At 37.4% G+C, this 15,771-nt stretch overlaps 1 protein-coding gene across 1 annotated transcript; it reads left to right on the top strand.

Moving 5' to 3' along the window:
• Nucleotides 1-8,256: 8,256 nt before the first annotated feature.
• LOC107668697 (N-acetylaspartate synthetase-like) lies at nucleotides 8,257-15,203 on the top strand. The gene is made up of 3 exons (XM_016460670.1): nucleotides 8,257-8,679; nucleotides 9,796-9,960; nucleotides 14,699-15,203. The coding sequence occupies exons 1-3, from the start codon at nucleotides 8,364-8,366 to the stop codon at nucleotides 15,064-15,066; spliced, it is 849 nt and encodes a 282-aa protein (XP_016316156.1). The 5' UTR covers nucleotides 8,257-8,363; the 3' UTR covers nucleotides 15,067-15,203.
• Nucleotides 15,204-15,771: the final 568 nt, after the last annotated feature.

Consider the following 15,771-nt stretch of genomic DNA (forward strand, 5'->3'; position numbering starts at 1 on the left):
TTTCATGCTATAAATTATTTCATAGGTTTTATTAGACCCTTGTCTTTTTATCTTAACCTCCGTAAAAATGTGTAATTAACCAAAAATCTCTGGATATGTGATAACGTTCCAGATTAGCTGAAATCAGCAGCTGCAGTAATCTATCTGAAGTTTTTTTTTTTGTATCTGAATCCTACCAGCTGTTAAAAAAGCCAACATCCAGCAGTTTGCAGCTGTCTTGCCCCGCACGCTCTCTTGCCCGTGGCGCATCAAATGACCAGATGGTGGTGCAAGGATATAAAGGTTCCCTAATACTGTCGCATCAATGCAGCACTTCCCGTTGAGGTGTGAAAACACAGCTCTGCAGGAGCAAGCAACTTTAAGGAAAAAAATACATTAACAGTAAACACGAGAATTCAGAGAATGGCACAGCCCCCGCGGTTATAGTTAAAAGTGAAATGTAAAGCTTTCCAAACTATTGACAGTGGCGCAAAATAGAGAGAGAGAGAGTTAAAGTACTTTACCTAATGATGGCACACTCTTCATTAAAGGAGGGTAAAAGAAAACTTTAGGTAAAAATCATTCATAATGTTTCTTTTCCACACATAGTAACGGTTGAGGCGAAGAAAAAAAAGTTGCTCTCTCACAAGAAAAAACAAGGCAGAGCACTGGCTTAGTCACCGGCAATAAATCATTGTATGTTTCAATAAAAGTGAAAAAAATTATTATACTTTTGGAAAGACAAATATTGATCACATTTGAATATAAACATTTTTTTTTTAAATGTAATAACAATAAATTAACACTGATTCTGTGTTTTACCTAAATCCTAATGTGTGTCACAAAGCAAGGCCAGACACAACAGGTAAGTGCAAATCAGGATGGTTTATTGACTGGGTAAGGGGATGACTGGAATAGGTGTGTAAAGGCAGGTGAGTGTCAACACAGTGAATGGTTCCAGGGTGCTTATCTGAGTTCTGATGGTGAGGATCGGATGCCGGTTACGTTGGAGATCGTGGAACAGTTTCCAAGGAGTCGTTGGAGGATTGCGGGATGAACAGCAGGTAATTCGTTCTAGGAGAATTTGGCAGAGAGAGTCCAGAGAAGTTCATAGGAGTGAACGGTAGACCGGACAGTGAGTGACTGTGCTGTGTGTGTATTTGTAGTGTGGCTTGATTGGTGACAGCAGGTGCGGGTGATCAGAACTCAGGTGACTGTGATCGGGTAATTATCCTGGATGGTGACTGAAGTGACTGTGATGAATCCCTGACAATGTGTGATTAAAGATCAAACACTAGATCAAAATAATCTTTTTACATTTATGCATTTAGATAGAGATGCTTTTATCCAAAGTCATTTATAAAAGAGGAACAAAACCAAGTTAATCAAAGATCTAATAATATTCGTATTAGATTGGACAACTAGTTTAGGAAGCAAGCTAGAGAAGAGGAATACAGAGAATATTGATTATCTATTGATCAGTCAGGTCAAAATAAACCTGTTTCAGCTTTTATTATGATAAATGAGCTCAGAGTAGAGGAGGCAGAAACTAGTCTTGAGTCAGAGTTATAATTAAACTTTAACTTCACTCATAATATCCAGCAAACAAGCAATAATAATGTAATAATACAATGAATCAACTACTGCTAATTAAGATAACGTTGGAGTCCTAAACGAACAACTCGACTTAGAAAGACGAAAATAAAATAAATGGCAATCTTGTTCTCAAACCAGCCACAGAGGCCTTGAGAGGCTCACAAATACTTAAAGATGATAATCTATTAATTATGCATACATATTTTTGCAGAAGCCTCAAATGAATTACTCATTAGGTGGCTGAACTATGAATAGGTCAGAACATGGCCATTTCTGATAATGAAATATTCACTTTCCCCCATTCTAGGTAAGAAAGAGAGAGCAAGAAAGATACGACAGCATTCTGATGTAAGGAGTTTCTGAGCAGGGGGTCTGCAGAGGAACCGATGGATTGTGTGAAGAAAAAAGACTGGCCCATTACACACATTGTAAACGTGTGTGTGGTACTTAATTGACGATCTGCTATGAGGTGACACCCTGTTGCATTATGCATCTGCTGATTAAAAAAATAAAATAAAAATACAAGCAGAATTGCTGGCTGTTTTTAAAGGAGAACAAACCTCAAGCCTCCCTCCCAGACCTCTGTCTGTCTGTCTCCTCCAGGATGGAGAATCCAGTTTGTTCCTGTTTCCATCTCTCCTCCTCATGCCCTCCCTCTCAGTCTCACTCTTTAGCGCACTCTCTCTCTCTCTCTCTCTCTCTCTCTCTCTGTCTTTTTGCTCCCTTTCTCTGACCCTGCGTCCCGATGCTGACAGTAGTGTCTGGGTGGTTGATGCCCCTGGCACTAGGCATGAGTCTCAGAGGAAAATGGACACAGTGTGCGGACAGTAAGCATCCTGGGACACACCCACATGTGGATGTATTATTTTTAGAATCAGGAATCCTGGAACAAAAACACAGACACACAGTGAGACTGATTAAAATGGAATTCATACACTCAAAAGCACTAGTTTAGATCACCACAATAAAGGGATAGTCCACCATGTTGTTCCAAACCTGTATGACTTCCTTCTGCTGAATTAAAATAAATAAATAAAAGGTGATGGCAGAATTTTAATTTTTGTGCCTTTTTAGAGACAAAACTATGGCTGTCAATAGAACAGCCATTTTATTCCACTATATATTTCAATATATTAATTATTTCAATATTACAGCCATTATTTAGAATGCAGAATAATACTCTGTAAATTTGAACTTATTTTATTATTATATATTTGTATAATTACATATTTTATGATTATATTTTTACAGTATTCTTCTCTGAACTACTTTGCGCACCCAGTTTGAAAACCTCTGCTTTAAAGAATTAAAACAAGCCATTCCTCTATTCATTAGTCATGACCACTTTGCTTAACAATGCACTCTGACGACCTCTACTTTACCTGTCGTTGATGACCCCACAATTTCAGCACGTACAATCTACTTTTTCCACTTTTAGATTGTTATAATTCGCCTCTAGCTCCTGCACTACTCTGATGTATTTTTGAAAAGTATTATTGCACTGCTGCTTTTTGTTGGTTCCTGTATGATAAACAGCTTGTGCTTGCATCATCATTTTAAGATGCTTTTAATAAAAGTATCTGCTAAATGATTACATGTAAAACACCCAAACGTTCACTGACTGAACTAGGTGCTTTCCCTTGACCCCTAAATCTTGGAATGGATTAATCAACAATTAAGCTTATTAGCATTGCTGGATGTACAAACACCTAATATTTTCACATCTCTTTGCCTTTCTCTTTTCCTAACCTCATTAAAGGGTTACTCCACCCCAAAATGAAAATGTTGTCATTAATCACTTACCTCCGTCTCGTTCCCAACCCGTAAAAGCTTTGTTCGTCTTCGGAACACAATTTAAGATATTTTGGATGAAAACCGGGAGGCTTGTGAATGTCTCATTGCCTGCCAAGTAAATTACACAGTCAAGGCCCAGAAAAGTATGAAAGACATCGTCAGAATAGTCCATCTGCCATCAGTGGTTCAACCGTAACGTCCAAAATATCCAAAACATCCAAAATATCTTAAATTGTGTTCCAAAGACAAACGAAGCTTTTACGGGTTTGGAACGACATGGAGGTAAGTGATTAATGACAACATTTTCATTTTGGGGTGGATTATCCCTTTAAGTCCCTGAGAATAAAATATGATATTTACAACAAGCAACACAAAAAGGTCACATTGGTTGAGGGGGGAGGACCTCACCTTACCTATGTGGTTCTGGTGAACACCATTTATAGTGCTGTGTCTGTGTTCAGTTGATAGATCAGAGGACACGGCATCAAATTCAACCCATTAACACATGCTGGTTTCCTGCCAGTTCTCACTCTCATTCTGCCACTTCCTCTTGCTCTGTTACTAGTAAAGCTCTGTGAGGAAAAGTAGTCCCGTCTGTATTAGTCCCTTTCTATTCTGAAGTACTTATACTAATGTTATTTAATTATGAGTTCATAGAATTATTCATGAGTATAATTATGAATATACTATTATTTATCTAATTTTATTTATTTATTTTTGAAGAAATAAATCATCACAGAAATATGTATTTTTATGGAGCAATAGTTTATAGTTATAGTTGCCCTGACAAATTTGTTTGGTCTGACTCCAAAACCGACTAATTGTTCTGTTGAAAATCAAAAGGACAAGAAACAAACAATTATAGAGGAAGAAAAAATATCAAGTCAGATTATGTTTGCCATTCTTGACCTATTACTCTCACGCACAGCTGGAGGGAAAGCAGCTCAAACATAAAGTCCAATGAAGTCTAATGACCGAATAATCAGGCAAAACAAATCCAAACATTTCAGACACACAAATGTATAATGCAAAAAGATTTGCACATTGAACAGACATGCTAAGTTATGTTATCTCTTTTTTCCATAGTAAATTTGGTTAACTAAGGTACCGTAAAGAAGTATATGAAATGAATTTAGTGTTCATAATGGAAAAATGACTTCTGTGTTCATAACTGAAATAAGTTTATACCTGACAGGGCATAACCAAAATGCCGTGTTTTTGTTTAGATTTTTGATTTGTTTAGCTAAATAAATAAATACACTGGTACTGGTAACAGAGTAGTTCTGTCAGTGCTTTATTTATTTATTTAAAAAATAACTATATGAAACACAATCCTAATTTCTTGAAAGACAGAATGGCACACTAAGCCCTGGAGCTACCATTAACCCATGACTCATTTTTGCTGAAACAAGTTAAGTTGAGCAATGCTAATTCATACACCCTGCAGAAAATTGAGGAGTGTTACTCATAGACCCACTGACCCACCAGCACAAACCTTGCCAATCCTGGATCACAAACTAACGCACGTGCACAAACGCACGAACACACATCCATTCATGGGGGGCCCTGGCCATCAGTCATTATAACAATCACTGGGAACAAAGCAGCCATAGATTATTCACTCATGCATGAGGATAGCTCACTAATATTTGTGTTATTTAAACGTATACAAGTACACACATTCAAACACTGCAACTTTACAATGAATGTGCAATAAATAAATTGGTTAATTATCATTGAAACATTTAAAAACATGATTTTTTTTTAATGAAAGTGCACTAGTGATTTGCCTTTACAATACACAGACTGAGATTAAAAAGAACTGACCTCAGCTCAGTCCTTTAATGAGTCTCAGATGAGTTTATGAGTGCTTATTATATGAGAATACTGACCTAAGTCTCTTAGGATCTATATTCCCAGTGTTCAAAGTCGCACCCTGAGCAGGTACTATATTAGTGAGAGAGGAACAAATTTATTATACTAAATAAAAAAATAAAATAAAATAAAAAACACCAAAAAAAACAAAACACACACAACTCTGCCACACACATGCTAGTTATTACGACTTCTGAGAACCTGAAAGGTCAAGGGTTACTGCAAATTGGAGCCCACAATGGACCTTTTTCACATTTCCGGGTTTCTCAGCAGCGGAAGTCGTCATAGTTGGGTAAACTTGAAGAGCAGTGAATGGGAGAGTACCACAAATATATTTTTTGCATTCCCATTTTCTCAAATACTAAAAGAAAAACTCCACGATAGTGTTTTCATGACTTTCAATAAAAGGAAAAAAATTGAGAGAGACTGATAACGGCAGTCAGAAGAGAGAACGATGTCAAATTTACCGTCCCTCCCATAGACGCTGCATTAGAAACACCCTCGCATTAGCGTTAACTGTTTTTTTTTTTTTGTAATTTGATGCAAAGGTGATATAATACAAAGAATAGTGTTATAAATGTACATACATTAAAAAAAAAATACAAATATGAAAAACTTTCGAGGATTTACGATGCTGATGACCATTAAACGCGTCATCAGTCTTGTGAAAAGGGTCCATTGGCATATTTTGTGCCAGCTGACATTCAGGGTCACCACTTCCTTCTGGACTGCTGAGGTCAAAGGTCAAGTTACACAATAAGGACAATGGAAGGAGAGACATGTCTTCATATACTCTGATTCAAAAGGAACTAACAATTAAACCACTTTTTAGGAGTAGATGTGTTGAGTTCTGATTAATTAGTTGAGTTAATTAAGCAATTAAATTATGATCTTTTCTATTAATTTAGAGAAACCATATGATAATGTTATATATAAATGTTATATAAAATACACACACATACATAAATACATATATGCACAAATAGGTATTGTTAATATTTTTTTCCATACTGTGGAAGTCGATTGCTACTGTTAACGGTTTGGTTACCATCATTCTTCAAAATATCTTCTTTTGTGTTCAACAGAAGAAAGGAACAAGTGGGAAGTTGAGTAAATGATGACAGAATTTTCATTTTTTGGATCAATATCCCTTTAAGGTAAGTGATCTGGATTGTAAAATATTGTGACAAGATATTGTGATAAGTTTTGTTGGAGTTCAGAAGGAGCTGAAAGACACAAACACAGCTTTCATCTGCACAAATATTTCCTCAAATAAACCCTATATAGGCCTACCTTTATACTGTATACCTATACTTAAACATTATGACAATACACTGTAAAAAAAAAAAAAAATCTGTAAGAACATTTCAGTATATTACATTTTGTACTAACGAATTTTGTAAAACATTTATAGATTTATTAATTACAAGTACATTTATGCTTTTTTTTTTACAGTGTACATTTTCGAACTGACATCATCTTCACAGCAACTATATGCCGATAAAATGAAGGCATCGCGGAAGAGTGCTGTTCATTGCTCAGCCTACTCTCTGCATAACGCGTGCACGCAGATGCTGATGCTGAGAAAAGACCGTGTCTTCACTAGAGCTATAAAACGCGCGCGTTCCGTTTTTTCAATTGTTGAGGGACGTTGATTTCGTATTATAATAGCGCATGTAAGATACACCTGCTCAAACATTTAGAAAAAAAGACGCCTCTTTTCGTCTTGGTGGGTTGGGTCTGGGTGAGGGGCGGGAGGCGATCCAGTCTAAACTAGTTCTGTACAATACGTTTGGAATGCGACCTTATTCAAATCGAGGCGATTTCTTTAGGGCATCAGTTTGGAGTACACCCAAAACATTTAAAACTAGACATTGACGTAATCCGGACATGTAGCATGCAAGGAGTGTTTATTCTTGTGGTAGAAAAAAAAACGGATAAAAGGTAAATAGAGCACTTCATGTCGTAAATGAGGGAATCCAAAAAAAGTGTTTCATATCCCACATCTCTCGTAGGCACTACTCTACTCTTTTAAAAACGGAGGAGCACTGGATCTTGATTTCAATATCTGCTTTAATGTTCCATAAACTTGTCATAAATTAAACAAGACTATGTTAAAACAAAGAATATTTTCGATATTTGTATACTGTTGACAAAAATAATTAAAATGTCTCACATAGCTTATATTGGCCACCTAAACAACTAAAAATGTCTCTCTCGTGCGCATGCACCTTTGGGAAATGGAAAATGGAAAAAGGAAGAAACAGTCTTGAACATTTCACAACCGTTATTAGTGGTCCGTCGCTGATACTTTATTGTGCTTTGGGGCTCAAGCACGCGCAAGCCCACAATACACGACCGTATTCTGTGAATAACAGCAAAACACCTACGATTGCTTATATTCATAAGCGCCTTTATATAAAAAAAGCCATAAAGTCGCTTATAATGAGCGTACATGGCCACGGTGATCTGGGGTCTCAAGAACAAAGGTGTGTGTGCTGAAGGAACTTAAACCGAAGCGAAACAGTGCAGTAAAAGTGTCACTCACACACTTGTAAAACAAGCAGTCCTGTGCACGTTGGTAAAATGCCAGTAGATGAAACCCGTCAATATTTGCACACGCAATGTAAAATGTGCAGGCCGGGTGTCGTTGATGAACGCAGACTGATGTTGCGCAGCATCGTCGTGACGTTGCTGATACTGCAATCGCACGCGGGGTTCATGGCGACACCTCGCGCATCATACGAAGCCATGGGTTCACCCTCCCCCCAAAACACAAACATGTGAGGAATTTCGCCGGTGTAGCCTACTGACGGGGGCAAAAATACGGTTTCAAAAAGACACGTTACGGTGTGTCTTTTGTATTTTCACCTCCCACTGCCGTCATGTGGCACAGCGCCGCATCCAATCAGAGAGATGAGGAGAACACCCACACCCCAGAATCTGAATGCGGCTTTGGCGCATTATAAATACCACTTGTGATGCACCGGCAAGTCTTGGTCGTGAGGAAGCTCAGGGTTGCAGTAGTACATCAGTCGTTTTTTCTTTCCATAATAAAGAAGACCATAATCCATCTCTTGTTTTTTCTCCCCAATATCAGCTCATTTCAGGCCAGTTGCATGCATTGTTCGTCTCCCAAAATGGTTTGCGAGACTAAAATTGTTGCAGACGAACACGAGGCCATAGCTGGGACCAAAAAAGATTCAATTATAGTTTCCTCCTCGCAAATGTGGACGTCTTCTTCGCCTTCTCCCAGTGCGTTCGAGAGTAAGGTTGAAAAACGGGACCAGGTTTTTATTCGCGAGTTTGAACGTTCGGACCATGAGGAGGTGCGCCGGATCTTCACCGAGGGAATCATGGAGCGGATACCCAATTCGGCATTTCGGGGTCTAAAACAGCAAACTAGAACCCAAGTTATCTATGCTTTACTCACAGGTAAGTGGTCAAACTATGGGTATAGGATGAGCGTAACGGGTTCCCCTGCAACATGTGAAAATAAGCTCTGAGCTGTTTAAGTTCATATATAACTAAAACGATGAGCCTAATCAATTCAGACATTTGATGCGTAAAACTAAGAAGCTAACGGGTTTTTTTCTCCGCTCACATAATCTTGAAATCTTTTTTCGTTTAAAATGCCAGTGAATATATGAGTAAAGGAGTCACAAAGGCAGCAACAGTCCAGAACACGCGGCATGTGTGTGTGAATGAATGAATGAATCCCGCGCGAGCGCACAGCGTTCCCCACATACGTCTCATGTTAGTGCACGAAGTTGTGTTTGTTGCCTGTTGAGATATATATGACGTTTTGTTTACAGATAATTGTTAACTATTAATGCTACGTATCATTTTTAATGAGTATTTCCTTTACATGTTTACTAATGATTTTCAGTGGTTTTCAACTACAGGCGGTGTAACCGAGCACCGTGGCGATCTGGCTAGACAGCAACCTTTTTTATGCTGCGTTGAAATGACATTTATGCCACACATCTGAAATGAATGAGGTGTTTTAACAGTGTCCATAAACTTACATAATATATACGCTTAGAGTACGCTGCATCACTGTACACATAGTACGACAATTGTTTCTCAGATAAATGAATCATAAAGGCTAATACTTGAGTAGCAAAGACTTTGTAAGCGCAATTTATAGTGTATTAAAGTTGAAAGCACCTCTGTGTTGACAGTAAACAGTGCGCATCGTGTTGCAGTGGAGTGTGTGGATAATGCAGCAAGTCAGTTGTTCTCAAGAGCGCTATCTAGTGTCAACATTCTCGACATACACATACTCAGATTTTCTTGGCTTTAATTACATCTATGATATGAATCCATTGCCCATTAAATTTCCAAGCCGTACTAATGTATAAAGATTTTTTTTTTTTAACAGGATACAGTGTTTAATTACCTTGCACTACATCTCACTGCTCAGGGTGTATCTGCACACTCCTAGTGTGTAAAACATTTGATGTCTGTTTGCCTCTCCTCTGCCAAAAATCAAACATTTGATTCTCTTTTCTGACAGGTGTCGTTTATTTTTTTTCCATTTCTCCATAGTAATGTGCTATGTTATGACCAAATCCTTCACACTGACCTTCTGCGCACCATTTATTCTAATGGGTGCACGTTATTACTACAGCAGAAAAGTAATTCTCAACTACCTGGACTGTGCTCTGCACACTGATATGGCTGACATTGAGACATATTACATGAAACCCACAGGTAAGGCGTAATTTCAAGCGCACGCACACATTCACACAAAATTATCATCACAACTAGGTTTTCAACATGTTTTGCTACATTTGTGAGGACATTTAAAAAAAATATGGCCCTCATAAGTATAGCCAAACCTGGACACACATATGAACTACTGTTCAAAAGTTTGGGTCTGTAAGATTGAAAAAAAAAAAAAAAAACAAGGCTGCATTTATCTGATCAAAATTACAGTCCAATAAATAAATAGAAGAAAAAGATGATTTTAATTTGAAATAATTTGAAGGTGCTTTCAGAAATCATTCTAATATGCTGATCTGGTGTTCAAGTTTTCTTGATTCTTTGATGAATAGAAAGTTAAAAAGAACAGCATTTATATAAAATATATTTTTTTTGTTACAATGTAAATGTCTTTACTGTCACTTTTGATCAGTCTAATGTGTCCTTGCTGAATAAAAATACATATTTCTTAAAAAAAAAAAAAAAAAATTACTGACAAACTTTTGAATGGTACTGTATGCATTTAATGTTTGTCTGAAGATTCTGTGGTGTGTAAGTAGTTAATTGTATTGGTGAAGTCACTGACATCTAATATATAAAAAGTCACTATATTTTAATATATAATGTATGATGTATAAATATGTCTATGCCAAATGGCACATGGGCACTTGGTAGTGAATATATTTATGCTAATCACACACACAGGCTCAAATACGTATATAAACTTCATATTTAATTACTGAAATAAGTCTCCCACAATGCACCAGCTTCCCCAATCAAACATTTATCTCACCAGAACAAATATTCTCAGGATCGGTACCTGTGATACTGAGGTTAAATACTGCGCTTTAGGAGTCCAAGAGGGGATGAATAGCTGATGTGTAGCTTTAATGCGGAAGACTCATGTAATATGCAGAAAGTCTCTCTCAGTTCTGCTCTTGAGGATAACTGTTTGGAGTCATGTGGCCCTATTGATTGAAGGGAGGAAAAATGCTGATTATTGTATTGCGGCAAACTCAGAATTACAGCTTTAATCCTTAATGTACCCCAATTGTGATACAGTAGTAAACATACTAATAAATACTGCAGATATTATTAAAAGCACACTTGGAAAGTGACAAAATAATGGAGGTTAGCTAGTGGCTCATCAATACCCTGACGACTTGCAGGTAGAAAGGGTTCTTTAACCTAGTTGTTTATGATTGGTGTTCTAGAATTGTTTGCCAGATGGTAGTAGCATGTGCAGATTGAATGCTGGGTGGCTGAAATCTTTTATTACTCTATGGGCTTTCTTCAGACAGCGTTAGTGTAAGGACAGACATTTATTGCCTATGGTAAACTCCGCTGCAACACTTCACGGTCAAACTCAGAACAGCTGCCATTCCAAACAGCCAGATGCTGCTGATAAGAACGTTCTCTGCAATTCAACGCTAGAAGTTTAAAAGGGTCTCTTTTACACCCCTAGTGCACGTGTACTGTATATTAGATCCGGACCTGTGTATGGTGTCTGTTTCCGCACACTACTGACTCAGACTGGGTCTGGCAGATCTGCTGTGTCACCAGACACTATTAGAAATATATAACACATAACAGGTTTACAAGAAAATGGCCTTACCTGTTAGAGATCAAAATTATGGGGGTCTGTAAAGCAAGTTCATCATAATAACCAATTCACACTGCACCGAAGGAGGCAAAACAATGGCGACCATCACCAGATTAAAGTACGTCACTCACTCAGACTTCAACCGGCAAAAACAAGTGCCAACCAATGGTGATACATGCCAACGAGGGTTACACACTGATCCGACAACACCTGGAAAACATGTTTGTTGCCCTTTGCGTGTGTCTGATGGTGCTGTGTGAATTGTCTATCATGCATGCCCTGGGGAATGACATAAGAGTGACATAAAATGATACACTCCCATAAAGTTCCGTAAGATTTTGATAAAAAAAAAAAAAAGAATACTTTCATTAATCAAGGATGCATTAAATTGACAAATGTGACAGTAACGACTTGTATGTTGTTATGCCTTTTTAAAATAAATGCTGTTCTTATGAACTTTCTTCATTAAAGAATCCTAAAAACAATATATTACTGTTTCCACAAAAATACTAAGCAACACAACCATTTTCAGCTTTAATAATAAATGTTTCTTAGGAAGCAAATTGGCATATTAGAATGATTTCTGTAGGATCATGTTACACTGAGTGATGGCTGCTGGGAATTCAGCTTTGTCATTCCTGGAATAAATTGTATTTTAATATATATTAAAATAGAAAACAGTTATTTTAAATTGTAATAACATTTCACAATATTAGTGCTAAAAACAATTTATTTGAAATATTAATCTTTTTAAAAACCTTAGAAATGTCTTTACTGTCATCAATTGTATGCATCTTTGCATAAAATAGTATTAATTGCAGACAGTTTCTATGCATACAGGCTTCTTATTTAGTCCTACATCAAATGAAAGGGAGAATTCAAGAGAGAGAATCAAAGCCCCGCTGTGAGTTATGTATGGTAGTTTTGTTTAGTGGCAGCATGCAGACAAAGGATTCTCCCAAGGGATTTTCTCTCTTGCTATGCTAATGTGGAATCCTGCATCTGAGGAGGAAATGGTAAAAGAATATATGGGTTATCTGCCAAGGTGAGCTAGATGTTTCTTGAATGCACTAAACATCTATTTGGAGTGGCTTATAACATTCCAGGGACAGAGTTTCTGTCAGGTACTTGGAAGATAACAAACATCCCATAATATAAAGCATGGAGATATCGCTTTAATATGTGAAAATACACAGGCAGATCTGTTATGCTACCCGCAAGTCATTAATGACATAATGAAATGGTGTTTGTGGCACATTTAATTTCCTTAATGTGATGTGAAACTGCCTATTCAGCAGGAAATAATGTAAATAATGATCATAAAAAGTTGTTCAATATTATTGCCTAATGTTATTTTTCTACATTTTAGTGGCCTTGCACATATACAAGAGAAGCATTTATCAGACAGCTGGGGAGGGGTTGTGCAAATGTGTGTGTGTAGTAAAACTAATGAGTGTACAGCAGGACGTTCAGTCTCACAGTGATTAATAGTGCTCCTCAGCCCTGAAGCTAATGCAGTTATGACACACACACCTCTGTGTGATATACAGTAGCAATATGTCACAACATGGCACTATGATATTCTCAGCACTACTATCTTTACGTAGAAAGACTGCAACTCCTTCTACATAAATATTACACTTATGCAGTATTATATATTGTATGTTGTGATTGTACTTGATGTTCAATGAATTCTCTTTATGACACTTTATTCTACACACAGAATAAATAGTTTTCTGATTTTAGAAGATAGTGTTGACTAGATGCTTAAGAATGTGTTGAACCATGAGATAGAAAAGAGTTAATAGACCTTAGGTTATAAACGTGATTCTTAACAAAAAAACAATTAGTATGCATGATAGAAGATAATAATATTCATTTAAAACTCATCCATTCAGACATACCTTTATACATGTTTTTTCTTGGAGTTTAGTCCCGTCCTTTTGTATATATTCTTTGCAGCTTCTGTGGCACAGATGTGACAGTGCTGCCCCTCGCTTCTCTCTGCAACTCCATAAGTAACTTAGTTAGTTCAGCAGAACAGAACCGAGCCTTACAAGCATGAATGTTTAAGATTAGAAATACCATAATCTGTGCTCCGCTCCTGTCCTGATCTGACCTACAGATGACAGTTGACTTGCCCAACAAGAAAAAGTGCACTTAATCCAGTAATTCCAAAAACACTTCCCAAATTCCCCCAAGTCATGGAATTCTGAGAATTATTAAGGCAAGTCATCAGTGGTAACAGCATTTGAGCATGTAAAAACAAATTATGTCAATCATGGGACTCACCAATACATTTCAATACCTTTGATGGCACACATATTTTATTACTCTTCCTACAACAAAACATTGTAAAAAAAAAAAAAATTGTTATGACAGGCTTTCCATTGCACAATCATTAAAAGATGAATAAGCTAAATATGTGAAACTAACAATGAACTAATCATAAATATCTCTCCCATCTGTTATATTCTATTAACAGCACATTTGGGCATCTGTAATTCCGGGCAATTGGAATCGAATTTGACTGGCATGATCCATAATTACAGACTGCTACACAGTGTGCTTAAATGTGGTTTCGCATTTCAGAACTCAGTCTATTTGTAAGCTGCACTCACACTAATGCAACATCACTATATATCTCCAGATGAACATAACTTAATTTTCAGAGTTAAAAAAATGTATAAGGTTGATCATGTGGTGCCAAACACATAAAAATAAAATATATACTTGAAAAGAGTATAACTTTGCTTAACTATTTACCTCCACTTTACTATTTCAGTGCAGCACATTTATTGAACATTAGCATGGTCACTGCTTGAATAACCTCTCATCGGCTACTTTGCCAATCTTATTGAAAACTGAATCATTGATTTTCTATATAATGTAAGATGAATGGATTTCAATTACTCTAGAACTGAAAGATTTGATTGGATTGATCTTCTAATGATGAGAGGTGTTGAAAAGCAGCCCATACTATGATGAATATTACATTCAGATGGAAAGAGGCATGACCCTGGAGGTCAGACTCTTTAAGTTTTTCATCAAGACACTTAAATTGAAAACTAGACTTTACAAATAGTTGCCAAAGTTTTACTCTAAAGACAAAACTGAATAATCTCTTTGTTTTGATTCCCACAGGCTCTTGTTTCTGGGTGGCAGTTTTGCAAGGCCAGGTTGTGGGCATCGTGGCAGCGCAAGGCCGAGAAGACGACAACACAATGGAACTCCGTCGCATGTCAGTGGACTCTCGCTTCCGTGGTAAAGGCATCGCCAAGGCTCTGGGTCGACGTGTTCTAGAATTTGCCATGTTAAACAACTACTCGGCTGTGGTTCTGGGAACAACTGCAGTCAAGATGGCTGCCCACAAGCTGTACGAGTCGTTGGGTTTCCGGCGAGTGGGAGACACTGAGGACTACACGCTACCAGGGATGACCCGTTCACTGCTGGAGAGGCTCTTCTTCCAGATTCGCTACAGCCGGTACCGATTGCAGCTTCATGAAGAGTGAGAGACAGAGAGTTAACATGAGCGCAGAAGATAGAATAGAATATAAACGACAATGACCCTGAACCACCCACTGACCGGTCCTCTTCTTCTACCTATTTATTTATGTTTTGGGCTTTTTTTAAAAGTCATATCTGTTCCTACAACCTTTATTTTTATTCATTTTTATTCTTATTTTCATGATCATTGTTTTTGAGGGGGTTTAGCAGAACGTTTCCTTCCTTTGACCACACTGGATGTTTCTCCTCTTATTCTTTCTTCTCATGGCCATCTTGCCCTGAAACACCATGAACAAATGAATAGCCCCAATGATTTGATCTTAATTGGATATAAATGTAAATGTGTTCTCAGTGATAGATTCTCCCTTAAAGGGTTAGTTCACCCAAAAATGAAAATTCTGTCATTAATTACTCACCCTCATGTCGTTTCAAACCCGTAAGACCTTCGTTCATCTTCAGAACGCAAATTAAGATATTTTTGATGGAATCTGAGAGCTGTCTGACTCTGCATTTACAGCAATACAACTGAAATGTTCCCAAGACGTAAACAGCGTATGCTGTTCTGTGTCAGCTGTGTAACCTGGATACGCTGTTTTCGTTCAGATCAAATCACAACAACGTAGGAAACAGATCTGGCGTGACGCAGCTGACACAGAACAGCATACATTGTTTACGTCCTGTGGATATTCTCCAAAATGGCACTACAGGGT

This window comes from Sinocyclocheilus anshuiensis, unplaced genomic scaffold (assembly GCF_001515605.1).
Source record: "Sinocyclocheilus anshuiensis isolate Anshui unplaced genomic scaffold, SAMN03320099.WGS_v1.1 scaffold337, whole genome shotgun sequence".
NCBI lineage: Eukaryota > Metazoa > Chordata > Actinopteri > Cypriniformes > Cyprinidae > Sinocyclocheilus > Sinocyclocheilus anshuiensis.

What these genes read in the sequence shown, in the direction of transcription:
- LOC107668697 (XM_016460670.1), top strand. Translation starts at nt 8,364, where the DNA reads ATGCATTGTTCGTCTCCCAAAATGGTTTGCGAGACTAAAATTGTTGCA. An exon ending in TATCTATGCTTTACTCACAG is followed by an intron (nt 8,680 to 9,795) that starts GTAAGTGGTCAA and finishes ATTTCTCCATAG; the next exon opens with TAATGTGCTATGTTATGACC. An exon ending in ATATTACATGAAACCCACAG is followed by an intron (nt 9,961 to 14,698) that starts GTAAGGCGTAAT and finishes TGATTCCCACAG; the next exon opens with GCTCTTGTTTCTGGGTGGCA.